The sequence below is a fragment of the Eurypyga helias genome, unplaced genomic scaffold, assembly GCF_000690775.1.
Source record: "Eurypyga helias isolate BGI_N326 unplaced genomic scaffold, ASM69077v1 scaffold4918, whole genome shotgun sequence".
Classification (NCBI taxonomy): domain Eukaryota; kingdom Metazoa; phylum Chordata; class Aves; order Eurypygiformes; family Eurypygidae; genus Eurypyga; species Eurypyga helias.
In genome coordinates, this window is record NW_010268788.1 from 13100 (window position 1) to 33842 (window position 20743).

At 48.0% G+C, this 20743-nt stretch overlaps 1 protein-coding gene across 1 annotated transcript in view; it reads right to left on the bottom strand.

Annotated features, from left to right (window-relative positions):
* Positions 1 to 1208: 1208 nt before the first annotated feature.
* LOC104514232 (syntaxin-8-like) overlaps positions 1209 to 20743 on the bottom strand; it is a gene marked incomplete at both ends in the record, with an annotated part of 52899 nt that continues 33364 nt past the window's right edge. The window contains one exon of the mRNA XM_010157849.1: positions 1209 to 1310. Within this exon, the coding sequence (XP_010156151.1) occupies positions 1209 to 1310 (102 nt within the window). The remainder of the gene's footprint in view (positions 1311 to 20743) is intronic.

The window sequence follows — 20743 nt, forward strand, 5'->3', positions numbered from 1 at the left end:
GAAATACATCTTGTGTCAACATTAAAGTTCTACAATTAAAAATCAGTCATGAACTCTGGAGCAATGCCTTTAATTCTATCTGTAGTTGGTACAAAAGAAGTGGTAGACAAATGCCTCTGACAAGGTAACTTTAACCCTCTGAAGAAGCCACAGATTTTCATCAACCTATATCAACTAAGCTTTCAGAAAGGTATCTGATGGAGAACTAAATAAATCCCTGAAATATATCCTCAGTGCTTGAAAAGCACCTCACTGCCAGTCTGAGCTCAGTCACTTCTGCTGCTAGATCATCACTCTACAGAATAAAAGCTCCCTACCCAGCCAGAAACCTTTTCTCCACCCAGATACGTGACCAAGCCAGCTCTCCACTTCTCTTTACTAAACTACATAAGCCCAATTTCGTTAACTTCCGCCTGCAAGTCAAATTTCTACAGGGCATAAATTATTCTTATTAGCATTTTGAGTCCTCTAGTGCGCTGAAAACAAATCACGGACACTAAAGCGGAGATGCTATTTCTGAGTGTCTCGCTCCTACCACCTCCCCACGAACACTCCCCCCCTTCACTCCTCAGCGTCACTCCTCCTTCCAGGATGAAGGTGCGTGCTGCCATCACAGCATCCTCCCAAAGTCACTGCTATCAAAGGCCGCAGCTCTTCACCCTACAGAGGAAACCTGCCCTCACTCTCGAGATGTCTAACCGGGCTCTGGCTGCATGAAGAGCGAGTTTAGAGCTACCAGCCCGCACGTAGCATGACGAGCCCCCCGGGAGGATGCCATGTCTGGCAGGCTGTGAATGCTGCGGGGCTGAGACCACACTCCCGCATGACACCACCAGAAATGCCCCTGCAGCATCACGCCCCACTGCGACCCGCTTGTGGGAGCTGGTAGCTGGTAGCTAGCAGCTTTTTTAAACCTCATTAACATGTACCGCACTCGTTTCATACAGCTCTCCAGTTCCGAGCAGAACACTGGGCAATGCTGGAGACAAATGGCTTGAGGACGTTACCTACACCAACACACGGCACGCGCAGCGAGTCAAACCTGCAGCAGCTGCTCACGCCACGTTTTCAGTCTGGAGAGGTGGGGGTATTTAACTTTTAAAAGAAGCTGTTCTTGGGGGGAGCACCTTGCACACAGCCTCTGAGCGCTAGACTGGTTTCACATTGTTTAATAACAGGGCAGGATTTGTGCTCAAGCCATTTCCTACCACAGGACGTCGATTTCTTATCCACCATCTTCACGTGCCGCGTCTGGTTGCGAAGCTTGTCGTCTGTGTTTTCCACCAGGTTAGTGAGGTCGTCAATGATCTCTGGGGAACGAGAAACACGAGCATTAATCTCTGAGCCGCGCAGCATCACTGCCCAACAAGCACGCGCCTGCTGGAGGCTCCAAAATGGAAACCAGCTGCACCCTTTTGTTTTCCAGTGTGACAGACCAGTGATCCACATGCACTGAAAGGTCCAAATCCTAGGAAATAGTACACAAGAGACTACGACTTCAAATTTAGTCCACTCCTCCACTGCAAGAGTGGAGGGAAAAAATACAGCCGGGAACAGCAGGATCAGTCTAGGCAGCCACAGAGTGGAAGATGATGGCAGCCAGGAAACACTGGAGTGAGTGCATATGCTATAGGAAACCTGAAATTGTAGTCCCTGGAACAGGGCATCTCAACACTTGGCTGTTACATAGTCATTGAAACACATCCAGAAACCCCATCTTCATAAATGCTTCTGAGAGCATGTGGTGTGGTCCCAACCAAGTGACCACGGGGGATACAAAGTCCCACCTCGGTTCAGTTAGTGAGATATAGGGGTGGGAGTTCTGCTTGCAGCCTAAATGAGCCCCTGGGAAAAGGAAAGTGAGCAAAATTTCTCCTACATCTATTTTTAATAGAGAGGAAAGGAAAATTTCAAGCCAACCCATCCTCAACCTCATACAACTGATGACTTGAATTTCACCAGGGAGATCAGATCAGGTACAAGGCTTACACCAAGGATGGGTGTTGGCGTGGGGTTTTAACACTCAAAATCAAAAGCCGCATTCAGGCACCAAATTTTCTTCTTGCTGACTGTTACGCTCTAATTTTCTTGAAATACACAGCCCGTGCTTCTTGCTGGGTGTATGAATACACCACGTGTGAGTTGCTTTCTGCTCTGCAGGTAGGAACGGCTTTTTTTGTGCATGATAAATCAGGAGGAGGACAGCAGCCAAAGCCTGAATGCCCATGCAAAGCATCTTGCTCCAGTTACACTTCTAGCACTTTCCCCACTACTGATCAGTGCCTTAATAAATCTAGGCTGCCTTTGGAGACCGGGTCGGGCACAGCAGCCATGTCTCAACTCGCTGGGACCCCGGCAGACCCCAGCACTGCACCTCCGTGCTGCTGCACTGCGGAAACTTGCAGTTTTAATGGGCTGTAAGCAAAAGTAAGAGTGTGTAGCGTTCAGTTACCAAGATACACCAATACTCTGTTCATTTTTGTGTATCATAACCCTGTATGCATGCTGGTTGAGGGTTAAGCAAACCAAGTGCCATCAACAGGAAGGGGCTTTATTAAATAGCTTTTATTGTTGTGACCGTATTCCTTCGAACAAGAGATTCCCCAAATATCTCTACTAGGAAAAAGAGGATGACACTGAAGACAGCATTCCTTGTATTTCCAAAACTTCCCTGTGGCACGAGAAGAAAACCCTGCGCTTGCAAGGGTAGTGCCAGTATGTGACACTAGTTCTTGCAGCACTCCAAGAGCCCCGTACAGCTCTGGGGGTCATCCCTCCTATACCTGCCCTTGGCAGGCAACGGCTTCCTCCACAATTCACCTTCCTACAGCAAAAGATGGTAGTCATGCAGGGTGTTTATGTCCACAAAGCTCACCAAGTAGCATGCGTTGTACCCAGATACAGAGCTAAAACAGTTCAACTGTTCATACGGTTAACAAAAAACAAATCTAAAATAAAGTGCTGAAGACACAAGGAAATGTTCAAAGGCAGTTGTACCAGGGAGGTTTTACTCTACTGGGAGATTTAAGCATCATGCTGCTAACGCGTGCTTTTCAAGTCTGCCCCACGAGCACTCTATCATCTCCAGCAAACCCGGTGTAAAATGGGATGAGCATCTAAACTATCTTGAAAATATGTATCTTTCTTAACAAACAAACTTTGAAAATATGTATCTTTCTTAAAACACGAGCTCCTGATTCATGTCCCGCAGCCTAAAACATCGAGGTACTCACGTGAAGGGGGGGCAGAGGGCAAACATCAACTGCTTCTCTGTGCGTCCAGCCTCCGCCTTATCCTACAGATCTAAACCATTCAGCACTCCTGCTGTCAAGGGGCACCACCCCACCAACACCGCCCTGTTCCAGACACAAACTCAGGTAGCTGTGAAGTTGTTCGTAATACTCAAGTTTTTATTGTTCATCCTACACCTAAACACATTTTCTCAAGTGATGGCAGGTACTTTATTTGAACTGCGAGATCTGTTCGGTTCATAGCTCAGCTACTAATTCTCCTCCCCCTCCCACCCGACTTTCCAAGGTCTAACATCTGCACAGCCAACAACATTTTGGGGAAACTTTATCTGCCTGGCGTGATTCAGCACACAGGAAAACCAGCACAATGCTCCCTGCAAAGGCAGGTTTCTCATGTTTGCCTCTAAATAAAAAAAAAGTGCCGAAAGTTCCCATCGTTGTCAAGGACAAAGTGATAAGCACGCTTGGGAAATAAGAGCCCTTCCTTTGCCAGCGCTGAGCAGACCCTCCCTGAAAAACATCCTGGTGAACAAGCTGTAGTTAAATGAGAACAAATGCCAGCAGGAAAATTTTCTGTCATCATTTCAAGCCCGAGGCATTGCAATTGGGATTATATCTAGAGCCTCTCCCTTCCCATCCCCCAGCACAAGCCATTCCCCTGCGAGATCAAGCAGCAGGAACCACTTCTGACCCACAGAACCAGACTGTGTAGCTCGGGAGAAGTGTTTCTCCGTATCTTTAGGGCTTTTGGTAGGGCCAGGTTGCAGGGAAGCAGGGCACTTCACCGAGCACACAGCCCAAAGCTCAACAAGCAAGCGGTCCCCATGTAACATGCAGGTAAGACCAGAAGTGCTGGGGTGCTCATGGCACAACCAGGTCTGACCTGGGCCTTCCCCTCTGTACTGTGCTGGGGCTGGCTGGGGGGAGAAGGCTCAGGGAGGTTCTTGCCCCATCACCAGTCCAGCCCAGCACAGGCCAGAGTGCCTGTGCAACCACCAACACCCCACACAGCAGCATCTGCCCCTTCGCCTGCTACTGCTTACAAGGGCAGGTAGTGACAGGACAAGGGGTAACAGCTTTAAACTGAAAGAGGGGAGATATCAGGAAGAGGTTCTTCCTGGAGAGGGTGGGGAGGCACTGGGACAGGTTGCCCAGAGAAGCTGTGGATGCCCCATCCCTGGAAGTGTCCAAGGCCAGGCTGGATGAGGCTTGGAGCAACCTGGTCTAGTGGAAGGTGTCCCTGCCCATGGCAGGGGGAGGAACTGGATGATCTTTAAGGTCCCTTCCAACCCAAACCATTCCATGATTCTATGATTCTACCTCCTGGGGAACCCTGCACAGAAAGATCCCTCCATCCCTCTACACCCACCAACACCCTGCACAGAAACACCCACCCTCTACCCCTATCAACACGCTGCTGTGGTGACACTCGGGCTCGGAGCAGCTCCTGACCTTCATGTAAATTAAGGAATTTCTCCCCACTCTAAAGCAAAGGAAACACAATGGCAATACTCTGCATAAGGCAGAGTTGAAAGCTAGCAATGAATTTCTAAGGTAGGCAGAGCTGCTGCCAGAGAAAACCAGCTCCACAGCGAAGGAAGTCTTTAGAGCACTGACAATCCGAGGACCACCTCTTCTGACAGACGACTCACCAGCAAGCCCCTCTGCCCTTCAAGCTGGCAATTACATTTGGGATGAAAAATTTTCTATCCACCCCATTTACCCAACTATGCAAGGAAATAGAGAGAAATCTGAAAAAGGGGAAGGAGCAAGGTTCCCTCGTTGCGAGGGAGCAGACGGGAAAAGCAGGCTGACTGCTGAAGGGCTGCCAGTGACCTTCCAAAGGACGTTTCCGTAACACTGCACTGCGAACCACGTTTAAACCAGTAACGATGATTTACCAAGGTCTTCTTTCAGCGAAGCAGGATCTTGAAGCCGAAGACAAAACCTTCTGCACAACTCTAGTATGAAAATCTGAGTAACTTCAGCCCAGCTGAAGCAGAAGTTTGAAGGTTGCTCGTCTGTTGGCGATGAGCTCGGACAGGATCTCCTCTACCAGCTTTCTGCTTGAAAACCAGTGTCGCAGCCTTGCTCATCCCCGCACGCGTGTCCTTTTGCTCGGGTCACGGCCATCAGCCAGGCAGGTACGGTGGCTTCTGAGCTCACCAGCAGACAAGGCAGCCAAGCACGGAAGCAGCAGGTTTCTCTAGGAAGGCAGAGATGGGTGCGCAGGCATTACTGATTCTCCTCACCTTTCCTACGAGGCTGCAGCAGCAAAATAAAAACCTCTGCAAATACAGAGGCTTTTTCTGGTATTGAAAGCTATAATATTTGGGCTGGAGCCCTCAAAAGGGCAGGATTTCTGTAGATGCTGTGTATATACCAGACAGCAAAAACGATGGTGGGCTTTAAAGGTTTGAGATCAACATGTGCACACCTCAACATGTGTACACCTCAAACCAGGACAAAAGTCATGGAAGGTCTTAATTTTGCAGACACAAGCCTGTCAGCAGTCCTGCCCTTGCTCCTCCAGCTACAGACCCAGCGACAGAGAAGGCACAGGTAGCCCTTGGGGAATCAGGATGAATTCCATGCAGGTGATTTACAAGCAAAGAAAATGTGCAACGAGGAAACAGTGAAGCAAGCAGATGGCAGGAAAACTGTGGGCTGACATATTCTGAAAGACTTGACTCTTTTGTTAAAAAACCCGCAGCAGTGGTTTTTGATCACAGGCAACATGTGTTTTGGAGCAATGCAGAGCAGCCAGGCTGAGCGCGGGTCCAGGTCGGAAGAGGTGGAAGAAGCATCCCTGTGGAAGAGGTGGGAGAGGCTGGAAACAGCAGCTGTACAGCCAGCCAGCCCGCTCCAGTTCCAGCACGAATTCTACCCCCTGGGGAGGAGAGAGGTTTTCACTGGAGAAAGCATGAGCAAAGTGAGGAAAAGCAGCTTCTGTTTATTTTTTAAAAAAACAAACACCAAATAAATTTGTCTTTTAATATTTTGCATTAAACTTCAAACCTATTTTTGCCCATAAAAACAAACAGAAAAGTCATTGAATCAGATCTGAAGTTGTCGCCACATCAGCTATCACAGCCAGAAAGCGAAAGCTTCTAAGCTGCAGCTGAACACAAAGCATTTAAAAAAACTGCTGATTGAATGGCTTTGCTGGTCACAGCAAGCTGAAGCACGATCAGTGCCTACAGTCAACTTTTAAAGAATCAAGAACCCATTCATTGACCCAGATCAGCACAAGACTACTCAGAGATGCGAGCGCTTAAGTCTCAAATATTCCTTTTCAAAGCTTCACTGAAATGGACAAAGAAAAGTGAAGCAGAACCCTGGATCGTAAGCCCTTTCCACTTTGCTCTATCATGCCTGGCTTCGCAATCTCAAACGACACATTACAGCCTGGAGAAGAGAAGGCTCTGGGGAGACCTTATAGCACCTCCCAGTACCTGAAGGGGCTACAAGGAAGCTGGGGGGGACTTTTTAAAAGGGTCTGTAGTGACAGGGCAAGGGGGAATGGGTTTAAATTGAAAATGGGGAGGTTTAGATTAGATATCAGGAAGAAGTTCTTCATGGAGAGGGTGCTGAGGCACTGGAACAGGTTGCCCAGAGAAGCTGTGGATGCCCCATCCCTGGAAGTGTCCAAGGCCAGGCTGGATGAGGCTTGGAGCAACCTGGTCTAGTGGAAGGTGTCCCTGCCCATGGCAGAGGGGTTGGAACTGGATGTTCTTTAAGGCCCCTTCCAACCCAAACCATTCTATGATTCTATGATTAGGGGCTGAGAAAGGTGATCTTTATAGCATCTCTGAATCAAATGGTTGCAGCATAAACCACATCAGCATCACACTTTGCTGCCCCGGCTGTGTGCACAGAAGGACCGTGCTCCGTGACTACCAGAAGGCAAAAACCTCTCCTGAAATCGCAGTGGAAGCACAGCCTGGCAGCAGCAGTAAGGGTGTGTTCATGTACACCTTCAAAATCACAGCTCCTAATAGCTAGAAAAAACAAGTTTTATGCAAAGGACACCAACAGAAGACAGACGTAGAAAGTTGAGCAGAAGAAATTCTTCAGATCCTTTTTCCTTCGAAGACTTTGCCGCTGCCACGCAAATCAGAAACATTCTGGTTTCATTCCTAAAAACGCTGATGCCTTCCGTAAAAAGCTGGTTCTGGTTCTCTCCAGCCACGGCATGGATAATTTCAGAGCTTCCCATGAGACAGGAATCCCGCACGGCAGAGCCGTAAGTCATCTCTCCGGGAAGCAGCCATACATCATGCTGCGTACAGCTGCTCTCCCGCGTTAAGGGCTCGCGCAGGCTGGGAAGGCAAACCCTGGGCTGAACCTGAGCCAGGTGCCGGAGCAGTCTGCTCTGTCCAAATGGGTCCTTTTGCTTTTCTCCCCTATTCCTCCTCAAAAAGGCTGCAAGCTTCAGGCCCTGGATTTGCCCGCAGTCCTCTCGAGCAGCACAAGACAGAGAGCACAGGTCCTCCATCACGACTCCCGTCTGCCTTTCCCATATTCCCAACCTCTCTGCTGACTTTTCTAACAACCCTTCTTATGGGTTTGAAACCGGACTTCTCTGCCAGCCCCATTCTCTCTCTCAACTCAGCCATCAAGTTTTTCTACAGCTGGTCAGAAGTTCTCCGAGGGAACAGTTTCCACTGGAAAACCGCTTGACAGATGATAAAAACAGTACATCCCAGAGCGCTCCACACGCCTGGACCGTCAGCCTTTTACCTCCTGGATGATGCCCTTTACGCTGGAACACATGCCTGAGCAGCGTGAAGCGAATAACCACCTTTCAGCTTGCAAATGAAATTCTCCGTTTTGACAACAAAATGAGAAGCCCAAACGTTTTCAGAGAGCAAAACCCCTTTTCCAGCCCGTTCAGCCACTCCATCTTTCCTCCCATTCCCATCCCGGTGCCAGGACCCCACCAGTGCTCGTCCAGCCCCGCTGCACTCCTGCAATGCTGAAGACAGAGGAGCGAGCCAAGAGCTAGCCCATGGGCTCAGACTAGGCACAAGGTCAACAGAGCGCACGCTTGCCCGCAGGGACCACACAGCAGGGAGCCACGCCACAGGTATAGCGTAGGCAGCGCGTTATGTGCAGTTATGGCTGCAGTTTTAATCAAAAAAGGGTGACTTACGAGACTACAGGTCACACCATGAAGGGCAGCACTTGGACACGGCGGAGATGACCCTCCCCAACAGCTACACGGATGCTGTCATCACCGGTGCGCTGTCACCAAGCCACCAAACCCCAGAGCTCTCCGTGCTGCTGCTCCTGTTCAGGAGCTCAGGAGGGAGAGAGGCAACCCCTCACGGAGAAACAGGAAGCGTTCATTAAGGGAATGAAGGGCAGGCAGTGGCGGGGCCGCAGTGCCGGGCCATTTCAAGGAACGCTGTTTTATTTTGCAGGAAACCACGTGGGGTTTCTCCCTACTCTTTCTCTACTCAAGAGCAGGGAAACGATCCACCTGCCTTTCCATCCCACTGCATCTCCCTGATCCTACCCGTGCCCCACACAGCTGCACCAACTTTCCAAAAGCATGGGAGTTTTCTTTAACAATTCTCCTTCACCGTACATGGGGTCCCTGGGAAAGATGAACATCTAGATCAGGCTCTTCTGCAGCCAGAGTTCTGCTGTCATACATGACTTCACACAAATTGATTTCCTGTTTTATTTAAAACACGTAAAAAGTCTCCTTTGGTTTTGGTAACTCCATCTGTGAGTTGCCCTCATTCTGTCTGGGGAGTCAGAAACCCAAAAGCCAAGTGAAAACGGCCACAAGAAATACAGCACAGGCAGAGAAACAAACCTGATTTGGTCACAGTTTAGCAGAACAGCACTGCTGCCCAAAAATTCCCTTGGAACTGTTTGGACTTTCCATGGATTTAAATTTACAGATCACTCGATAGTATTTATTGATGAGTAATGCATCTCCACTGTGAGTCACGGAAGACTGCAGTTAGCCTTAAGAAAAACATCTAGAGAAATAAAATCCATCACGACTTAGGCTACTCAAAAAATTACAATAAGGCTGGAATCTAGTGGAGAAGCCAAGCAGGCCTTCCCTCCCTCCTTCAGGTTTCTGGTGCCTCAGGAGAAGAGCTAGATACCACAGAAATGAATCATATACTGAATACCAACCCCTCTATGTCCAAACCCCGTAATTACATGTTCATAAGAAAGCAAGCATTGTTCAAAATGCCAGCAGTATGAAATGAAGATTGCAACCAACGTAAGTACATCAGAAACCTAAAGAACCTTAGCACGAGGTGCCAGCTGTAATGCCAAGGCACAGTGAAAAGAGAACAACACAGTAAAATCCATAAAACCAAGAATCTGCATTTCTCTCCGTCGCTGCTAGCTGTGTCCGGTTCTTGCAGCCCCTCTGATGTGAGCAGCTCTCTGTGTCACAGGCGATGTGTTAGTGCAATCCCAGGCTTCTCCTCACTCTCCAGCTCCAAGGTAATGCTCAAAATCCCACTGGTGTGCATGCTCATCCAAGCTCTGTGCTGCTCAGGACGCCGGGATACCGACACCTTCTGCTGTGATGAGTTTTGCATTTCAAGTGAAGACCAAGATTCCTCCTCCCACCTTCCCATATTTAACTGATGGCATTTAATCTCTTCTTTGACAGAACTTCATTTAAGTATTAAAAACCCCAAAATAAGAACTTCTCCTAGGGAGCAAACCAACTAGTTTCTCTGTGTTTCAGCTGTCTCACTCTTTGGCTCCTTTAACTCACAGAGGCTTGATGGCCCTTGGAGAAAATCAGGCTCTGAAGACTCTGGGCTTCCTGCTGGGAATGTTTTACAGTATGCCATGTGTACACCATCGTCCCAGTGGACAGGGAGGCAAGAGGGGATCTCACTCTGCTGCTTTTCCTGCAGCTCCGTGCGGGTCCAGGCAGTGCGAAGACGTCGGCTGGCCCTTCCCTGTTCCCGCACGGCTCGCTGGCAAAGAGGAGGGCAGCTGGGCTGCAGGGTCTCCAGACAGAGTAGGGCAGGAGCTGGCTGGGTTTGTGCCCAGGAGAGCAGGCAGGGAAGGACGGCTCTTCACCCCCGCGTGGCTGGTGAGCAGCCCCCACCTGCCTTCCAAGCTCAGGCTGGCAGCCAGAGGCACTTGACGATGCAGAAGGTCCTACACATCCTCCCAACGTACCCCATGGAAGCCAGGCCGTGCCAGCTCTCCGCCCCGAGGAATGTTGTAGAGGAACAACTCCTTCAGGAACAGGATTGCTCCTGGTTCTCCAAGTTCCTGGGACCAGCGAAAAATGCAGACGGGAAAGAACAAACTGCTCCGGAGTCCTATACCTCTGCCTGGCCGTGGGGAAGTGAAGAGCAGCCCACGCGCCCAGCTCAGAAGGCCAAGGACCAGCCTTGGCCTCCAGCATAAGGCCTTCCCACTGGTACACCGAACCTTCAGCACCTTTAGGGCTAACACTTGCCAAAACAGGAGAAAGCTGCTTGTGCTGCTACAGCAAACCTTGCCGCCTGCTGCAGGGACTAAGAGGACACGTCCCAGACGAGCGTTCCCACCACACACTACCCTTCTCACCGCAGCCAAGCAGCCTCCCTCGTCCGTCCCGAAGTATCTGACTATGTGGGTCAAATTTTGATACTCCAGAGCAACACAGAACACTTCATCCTTCCAAAAGCAGGTCTGGAGGCAGCAGATGGTGGTTTGAAAATACATGGTGGTGACAAAGAACCGTCCGAGGCCATCAGCTGTGGCAGCCCTCCTCAGATCATTCACAGCTCAAGAGCAACACTGGGAAAACAAACAGCAGTATCGATTCCAGCAAACACAGTTATTAGCTAGAGTTGTTATTTTAAAAGCACACACTGAGAAGTTTTCCCTTTTCCAGCTGCTTATTTTGTTTTATTCGAACAAAACCCACGGACATTAATTTTAGCTGTACTTAATTGAATAATTTCTCTGGGGAATAGTTCAGGGAGAGTTTTAAAGCAGCCTGTTTCCAAGAGCCATTACTAATTGGCATATACCACAGCGTCAGTGTGCCAACCAAAATAGTACGCTTTAATGTTACTGGAACTACTCTCAGTCCAGATGTGTTGAGAACTCGCAGTGATATAAGGCAGGCAGTAACTATATTCGCATGATATAGTATTTTGAGTATCCTTCCCCAGTTATCTGGAAGGAGATAATAGTCTCCTTCACTAGAAGCATTCGAGTGTAAAGCCAGGTCATTTGTTCCTCCCCTTTACTCCCAACAAGTGACCTTTCCTTTTATTTACTCTGTTTAAAGCAGCCTAGCACAGTCACCTAGTTATTAAATGGACATCTTTATTTTCAAAAAACCCCAACAAACCCCCTTGTTAGAATTGTAAAAGGTTGCCTCCAATTTACAGCATTCACTGAAGCCAACGTGGCCATGCACCCAGAGCACTCTGACCACTACGGTGGCACACCAAGCCCACAGCATGCTGCCGCTCCTTGTACCTGTAATAATCGCTGATTTTTATTCAAATCCAGAATCTGAGTGCTCCAGCAACAAAAACGTAGGGATTTTTAGGCCAGACTACCAGAACTTCCAGCAAAATATTCAAGTTATAGGGACAATGTCATTAAACTATTTTTCTACAGACCTGACAGAGAAAAAGCAGCATTTTGTCTGCTAACAGACAAAATAATCAGAAATCCTGCATCTCTCGGAAAGCCTGGAGCACGGAGAGACTGGAAGCCTACCCACATTTGTACACAAAACCCTGCCAATCAACACACTCCTCCTGTTACGATATGTTTGTTTTCTGCAAACCTATAGCAGACAGTGAAAGGACAGAAGCTAATTCAGACTCCGTATTTGTCTGGTTCCTATTTATCCAAAGTCTAAGAAAGACTTTTAAAATACTGTCTTCAGAAATTCTTCCCAATGTTCACCCCTACTTTCTTTTGGCTAGTCTAATTTTTCCCAAGCTGGTACAGCACTGCAATACTTTTCCATACATATCATGAGCTGTAATTACAAATACACATCAGCTGCCATAATTACACAAGGGTAGAAGGTATAGCAACTCACCAGAACCCCACTTGGTTACTAAACACTGGTCTTTAGCTTAGATTTCTGGTCCATATCACACATACAAAATAAATCACTGAAGTTATACTCCATGCAGCTGTTGTCACTTTAAGACCTACTTGGCAATGACTACTTCTACACTCCTTAAACTGGACCCATGGCAGTAATGCAATGCATTGGAATGCTTGTGGGTACCAAGTAGCCAGGCCCTAAGCCTACTGAAAACAAAATCCAAAATAGTGAGACAGCATCTCATCTACATGGGTCAACTCGACCCAGATATACACCTTTCTTCCATCAGATAAACCCAATTCTCATCCATTTTTTCTGACCTTGAAGGTAACTGTAGTTAATGCATCTATGGGAGGACTCTCTTAAAAGCCAGCACGTTGCCTACTAAGGGTTTACTCAGAAGAGGTGCTCCCCATAAATCCACCCTTGGCTTGCATGCCATCTGTCAGCCCAACAATACATCACGACTGCCCGACCCTGGGCCCGCCAGCGAGACGGGGCTGTGAACGTCTCTTTGATGAACTGGGGCTGTGAAGGATGCCGCAGCACGCTGATGGATAACCCTCCGAGGCCGGCTCCTTCCTCCCGGACAAAGGCCCCGTCACTTGGGAGTCCCAGCAGAAGTTTCCCAAGCACCTTTGAAAGAAAAAAACCTCATTTCTCAAAACCTGCCTATGAGACAGCCCCAGCTCCAAGGCGATTTAAAGCGATGGTTATAAATGGCTGTCATTTTGTCCCCAGGAGAAAAATCACCAAATTGTTCGGCTTCGCTGGGAGCAAGGCTGAGCAGAATCGCCCGCCCTGTGGTGAGCGCCCTCAGAGAAAGAAACACTGAAATTCCTGAGATGTCTAGCAGGCTGCGCAGGATGTATAAACTCATTCCTACTCAAATTAATGAACACTCCATCCAAAAGGCAGGACCAAACCATCCCCAAAGTGTTAACTCTAACACTCTTACATGAGAATGTCCCACATTTTTCACATTAAAAAGCTTGAAAGTTAGTGAAACACTTCATTGCTGCCATGGCCCCTACAGTTGAGAATTATTCAACAACTGGAGATTAAGTGCTCTCGGTTTTGAAGCAGATTAAGGAAGACTGGAAAAAATGACCAGCAGTGTTCTTGCATAGCTGGAGACCAAAAATATATTACATGGACTGCAGTTTGAGGAGCAAAAAGGGAATATAGCTCAAGGTGCTGATGTGATGCTGACTTCAGTGGTTCCAGCCTAAGTGGCACGTTCCTTTCCTTCGTTCCACCTCTTACGAATGAGCAGTGCCACTCGCGGGCAGTACAGCCCCACGGGCCAGCGACCTGCCACACGCCGAGGGTTTCTCCGGGTGACCAACACAGTACAGGGCTCAGCCCCACCGCTAACCCTCACCCTCCATCGGAAGATGGGTTCCGCTGTTTGGTTTGGTGGGGTGTTTTTTAGTGAAAATGCACTTTAGAAACTTGATACACCCTTCCCCCAGACAGGCCAACCCCACCATACACTCTGGCTCAAACACTGCAAACCCCTCACCAGTAACCTCTGCAGAACTCCAACATCACGCAGTGGCAAATGCAAAATTCAGTTTAGAACAATTCCACTGGCCAAGTCCTGGCTCCCCATCATGGGAAGGCTTCCGTTAGCCTAGGAGGACACACAGTCTTCTGAAGGATCTTAATATACAGCTGTAAGGAAGATGCCCTCTAGCATGGCCAAGCGCTGAGGATCAGAGACAGCATGCAGGGACACAACAGAAGGGGTCACAGAGCACAATGGAAAGATTTTCCTCACCAGCCCATCCCTTATACCCACAGGAGCTCACAAGAACTCCAGGAAAGTTCACCAAAACCTCACTCAAAACCACCACCTCTGCCAACTGCTAAAAGCTTATTTCTACCAGCCAACAGGCACTGCCAGTCTGCTCTGTACATCCGCAGTTCAACCTCTTCAGATTAACTCAGTCTCACCTGAGCAGTAAGAGACTTGTTCAGTTCTGCTCAAGGTATTCAGAGAAGAGGAAAACGCAGAACCATGTATTAGGGGGTTGTCAGGCCTGCAAAACACAACTGCCATTTTAATAAACATTCAGGCTGGTAATAAGCCAAGAGAGCATCGCAGTATTCACCACAAGAGCATCATGCTGTGGACAGCTGCATGGCATTATCCTCTTGGATCGCAAACGAGGAGGAAAGCCACTTTAGAATTGGTCTATCAATCACGGGAGGAACCAGAAAACTTGCAAGTGCTTCATGGTTACAGTATTGAAAGCAGCTGATAAAGCTAAGGTCAGCCCAGGCACCTGGGACTAATCTCCAGCTGACATACTTCATCAAGCTCTACTAGAATCAATGGCAAATTGACTAAAATTATCAAGAGGAATACATCAGCTAACGACATGTTCAGAGCTGAGCAAGTACCGGGAATCGGATGCACTGAAGGCACTCCGGCAACTCTGCGGGAGTTGCTTGTGTCCTACCTGCCCGGCCACCTGCCCCGCACTGCCAAACAGGCCAAAACCAGAGAAAAACGTCTCCTCAGCCGAGGGCTCACAAATATTCCGTTCCAAGTCTGCAGTCATGGAAAAAGTTCACATTACTCAGAGAAGTGGTTAAAACAACAGAAAGGGTGGAAGAACAACTTCCACAGATAAGACGACCTCGACTCTGCGAATCCTGGTTAGCCTTAGCTAATGATTTTCTTTCTTCCCACTTCCTTCCACCAAAAGTTGTGCCAACTTTCCACATGCCCTCCCATGGATTTTCTGCAGATGTGGCTGAACACTTACTGTTTAGCGTGGCTCTGTGCCCGTGGATTTTTGCAGAGCAAGGAAAGGCTGTTATACAGAGGGAGCCCTTATCCAGCTGCTCCGCTCTTCTATGATTTTCTCCTTTCTACAGTTCATTTGTTGGAAGGACCAAAAGTGATTAATTGGCAGAAGCAGTGCAAAGCTGAGGGTTTAGTGCCACTAAGCAATGTGTCTGTAAGACACTTCAGAAGACCGTGGCTAAATGCTGGTTTGATCTCGATGCACGAGTTCTGAATTCCTGCATGATGAACTCCAGCGCAGGAAGGAAACCTTAAGCCTCCACTTTATCAAGCTACACAAATACAGGGTTTATCAAACTGAAGAGATTACTAGTGCTTGTTGTGCTTCTCTGCAACTGTTGCAGAAGCTGACTGCTTGATTGCTCTCAAATGTATGGGAACAAGTCAGCACTCTACCCTACTGCAGCAGCAAGAGCTCATACATCACACAACATTTTCTCCAGCCAAACTACTTGGTTTCAAAAAAAAAAAAAAAAGGCGGGAGGGCAAAAAATTGACTCCTAGCTCTGTGTGTGCATTCCCAAAGCCATTATTTCTAACTACTCAACTTACAATATCACACAAAAAAAATACCCTGATACTACAAAAGGCACTTTTAGCCTTGGGTTTTCTTTTTTTTCCCCTGATTTTTAACTAGGAAAAATGTAAGCCATTTTTGTCACTTGGTAAACCGATTCCTTAGCATATTTGTACTGACCCGTTGTTCCACAACATGGTAAAAAGGCAGAGATCTTCCTGACAAGAACAAATACTGATCGAATATACAAAACGTGCCTCTCCTACCAGGGGTTTCCTAAGGCTGATCAGAAGAGAGCACCAGTCAGATTATTAGTCCCACATAAAAAGCCACAAGCATTTTTTTTTTTTTACTTTAAACCCCAGATTTAACAAATCACAACACAAAGCTCTGCTATCGCTACCCCATTATATTTCTCAAAGCAACTTGGGAAAGACCTGCCCCATAAGATTTGCCTTTTTTAACTTGCAAGGCTAGGAGTTCAATTTTCAGACATCTGGTAGTACAAGCTCCTCATGTCTGCTCTTTCCACACAAGCTGGGAGAAAGTTATAGATGTTTTCATCTTTTCTTTGAAAGGACAATGAACTCTTGCTGCATCATTTCCAACCCAAATAATTCCGAAACCCAAACGGATATTAATTGATAGATGCATTGTACGAATCTTCATGAGCACAAAGGATCAAATTCAATGGCTTGGCTGAGGCCATTATGTTTCTCTCTAAAAAAAGTGTTTTGGACATTAAACACCCTTATTATACCCTTTTCCAATTCAGTCATGCTTTAGAGAATCCCCGTAGCCTGGTCAGACCCCTTCCCCCTGCATAAGGGAGGATGTTGAACAGCCGCTGCAGCAGACCTGCACCACCTGGGCCTCCTCCATGAACCCTGAAAACAAGGATAACCCTATTTATAGGCTCCCTCATGAAATTAGGGAGGTCAGTTTGTCAAATCAGAAAGCATGAGCCACTACCTTTACCAACAAGTATTGGGGAAAGTGTCATTTCCACGCGAGTTCCCGCAGCCACCCCGCCATTTGCACGTGTTTCAGCAGAAGCAATACCCAAACCATTCTTTAACCTGCACTAATTGCGTGAAGATGCATAATTTGATTATTTGACATTTTGTAAAATCTTATGCAGCATTTGATATGGACAGTAACAGGTTCACCGAAAGCCAAACGGTACCTGCAGCCTGGCCAAAGATGACACACTTTTCGGTCTCTGGATTTGGAAGTTTCACATCACCAGCTAACAGCCGTATTTCAAGCCTTCAGATGTTAGGTTCTGGGCCTCAATCTTAAATTATTTTTTCAAACCCTCTTAAAACACATTTAATCCTTTGTTTTCTTTCCGAGGAGAAAGGTTTCACATCTGGACTGTCAACCTGCATTCCACAGCATTAGCCTGGCAAATTAAAGCAGCTGAGCTGTAAATCTCCAAGACGAGGACTTGTCATGGAAATCACAACTCAGCATTAACTACGAGCCCAGTTCAGCAAGAAAGCCAACATAAAATGCACAAACAATGCAGGCAGCCTCAACACAACTTTGAAAATTAAACCTGTTGTCCGACAGAGCAACCTAACCTAGCCTAGCCTACCCTACCCAGAGTTGCAGCAGCATCTCCGTACCTTGCTTCAATCTGACAGTCACATAAGAGCCCACTGTGAACAACCAGTGGTTAAGTAGCTGAATTTTGCAGATAATTTTCTACCACCAGCACCCCAGTTTGATGAGAAGACTGCCGTGTGAGAGTTGAATGCTTAGTCCCTGTGAACTCCAAAAGAGCCACAGTCCTCATTCCCCTCGACCATCACCTCCAATGGCTCTCTCCCGGTGAGGAATTACACAAGAAGTGAGACAGAAAGCAACAAGATAAGCTCCAAAGAATTAAATTCTTCCAGACAGACTTCAGTGGAAACCTGAATGCCAGCAACACAGATGCAAAGTGGAACCAGCGGCAAAAGAGTATAGAATGGTACAACTGATCAAAATAGGAAAATCATAATCTCCCCAGCGCCCCAGGATAACGCATGTTACTGAAACACCTCAGCTAATGTAATAAAAAAAGTGTTAATATAACATTTTTTGATCATTGCACCATTTATTTATTCAGATTTTTAGATTTATAAGTTAGCTGCTAAAAAGAATTCCATTTTTGCCTTTTTTTTTTCCTTTAGCGAGAAAGCAGTTCTGGAAAAAACCAACTTTAGGCTTAATTCAGCTCTAGAGCAGCTTGGAAAGAAGCACTGACTGATCCACAGAAGACACCTAAGCAACAACGGTCTGGTTGGTCAACTCTTCTGTCAGCACTCACTTCACCAAACACTCTACAGTCTAACTCAATTACTTCTTAAACTTTATACTGAAGTACTTTATTAAATCTCTCTCCCTACCAAATGTACAATGCAGAGCTTTGTGTGTCGGGCTCTTAAGATTATTTCACTTTCAGCTCTAGTTCCCTGACTGTGTCTCTACTGATCTAAGCCGCACCAAGTGGGAGTTCATCTCTCCCCCTTCACTGCTCCACACCACGGCCAAGTCCTCTTACTTCTTCCAAAAACTGGACAAACACCCTCCACGATCAACTCAAACCAGTTCTTCTCTTGAACGAACAGCGTTACCGCAATGCCCTGCTGCCACACGGTCTGCCAAGAACACCCTTCTCCTGGAACGACCCTAACTGTAACGTAGCCAGCTCGCTAACATGCCCAGGTACTAGAACCACACTGAGCCCTTCCTGTCCGGCTCCTAAACGAACAAGAAAACACACAGAATTTCTCCTCCAAATTAGGACAAGTCCCATGATACAAGTACTACCTGTACCTTGATACCTGAAGGAAAAACATCGTGTAGGAGCACACAGTTATCTACCCACGTTGGTGCTATCAGCACCCTGGGCCACCAGAACTTCCTCTACGTAGAATCCTAGACTTCCCCTACGATTTTTGTGGTATTACCGACTGATTTTCCCACCCCGCTGCCCACCTTGCAACCTCCACCTCCTGTGCACTGACTCAGTAAGCTCCAGGCTAAACCCACAGGCGTATCCATGTCCGACAGCTCCCGAGGGCATCGGAAGCGAGAGGTCAGGGGGAAGAGCCAACGCATGCTGCACCTGACTCTCGCCTCCCCGGGAGGTGATCCTGCCACGGCAACCTGCGAGCATCCCTTCTCTGGGAGGTGCCGGAGGATTACACAGTGTCTTCTGCCTGCAGACCTTTCAACAAAAGCCCCTATTATAAGATTAAAACCTAGTTGGAGTAATTGTGTGTGGAAATTCCCGTTCTCAGGGCTGTGGATCAAGTCCTATCAGGTTTCACGGCTCAGAGAGCAGGCTCTGGCAGCCAGGCACGGTTGTTAATAGCCATTCCAGCTGCGCCCGACCGTTTCTGCTCACCTGTTTTTTGTCACGCTGAAACAAGACACATCGTCGTGTTCTGCGACAGGTATTTTCATTGGAGTAACACATTTCTCCTTCATCACTTAATCGCAAGTGCTCAGCATAATTAAACTGGTTAACACAACGCCCTGCCATCCAGCGCACGCAGGTACCCCATTCACTGCTCACCACAGCGGAGAGCTGGGGCTTATTCCTGGCACAGGTCTCAACATGGAAAAAAAGCCAGATAAGGTGCTAGAGTAGTGCCTGCTCCAGTCTACAGTCCAGAAGCAGCTCTCCAAAAGTTCAAGCCATCACTTGAAACCGGGTGAAAAGCATTACAACAGGCAAAGGACAATAAATGACAGACAAGAATCTGGCCAAAGAGTGTGAACGCCATGCGGGGTTGCGTTCTGGTACCCGCTGCAGAGCGCTGCGCTCCTGTATCCGAGGGACACAGCGGCTTCCAGGAAGGCCTCCAGGTCAGGAGCTCTGGCAGGTTTGGACATTTACACCAGCCATGACCACCGTGGTGGTACTCAGCACCCGCTGCCAAGGTCTAACGCTGCACTACACCGGTGAGCCGGCAGGTACCAGCACATATACCATGCCGCAAGACAGAGAGCACAGGGAGAGGGAACAGCGACAAACGTGGAGAAAAGCGGAGGAATGGGGGTTGAGGAGGGCGGATACGCTGGCAGAAAGGGATGGCCTGGTAAGCTGGCACGTTCCCTGACCTCAAACTTGACTGCCCAGATTGATTCAGATGCTGATTTTCTAGCTCCAGCTGTGATCACCAGGCATCGGCTCCTTCTCGAGGAAGCTTTCCCAGAGCACTGCAAACCCGCCTGGCAAACCTGACATCCTTCCCCTCCCAGCACCTGAACACAGAGCCAGCCCGAAACACGCTCCTCCCAGGAACACCCAATGTGTTCTGAAATCTCGGCTGAACAAATCCTTCAGCTCACCAGCTTTCCCTTTCCTCTCCTCCGATCCCCTATTTTCCAAACTCCGAATGTCCCAGAGATGCTCCCTACGAGAGAAGACACACAGAAAACGTGCTGCCTGCTGCTCCCAGCACCTGAACACAGAGCCAGCCCGAAACACGCTCCTCCCAGGAACACCCAATGTGTTCTGAAATCTCGGCTGAACAAATCCTTCAGCTCACCAGCTTTCCCTTTCCTCTCCTCCGATCCCCTATTTTCCAAACTCCGAATGTCCCAGAGATGCTCCCTACGAGAGAAGACACACAGAAAACGTGCTGCCTGCTGAACACCGGGCACCACGGAGGCCTGAGGCACTGCCCAAGCCAGGCAGAAGATGCTGCTTTGCTCAGGGCGCTTCAGCAGCCTCCAAGGGAACACTTCTTTGAGAATAACTTCACAGACGCACCAGAATTTCTATTTCTTTTCTTGTCACCAGCACACTTATAAAAAGTCCAATCTGGCTTCATATAGATACCATTGTCACCGTCACGAGTGGGTTCAACTACTTTAAATGCCTTTTAAATTGGTTGTTCTCACTTCCAGCAAGTACCTCACCCTCTACTGCTGCTCAAACTGTAAGACTCTGGGACAAACAGCACATAAAACCTCATATAACCCAGTGGGGTTCAGTGCTTAACATCCTTGCAGAAGAGGAAGGCAACGCAAGGCCACGTGACAATCCCACAGCTCATCCTGCAGAAGCTCCCACAGCCACACCAAAC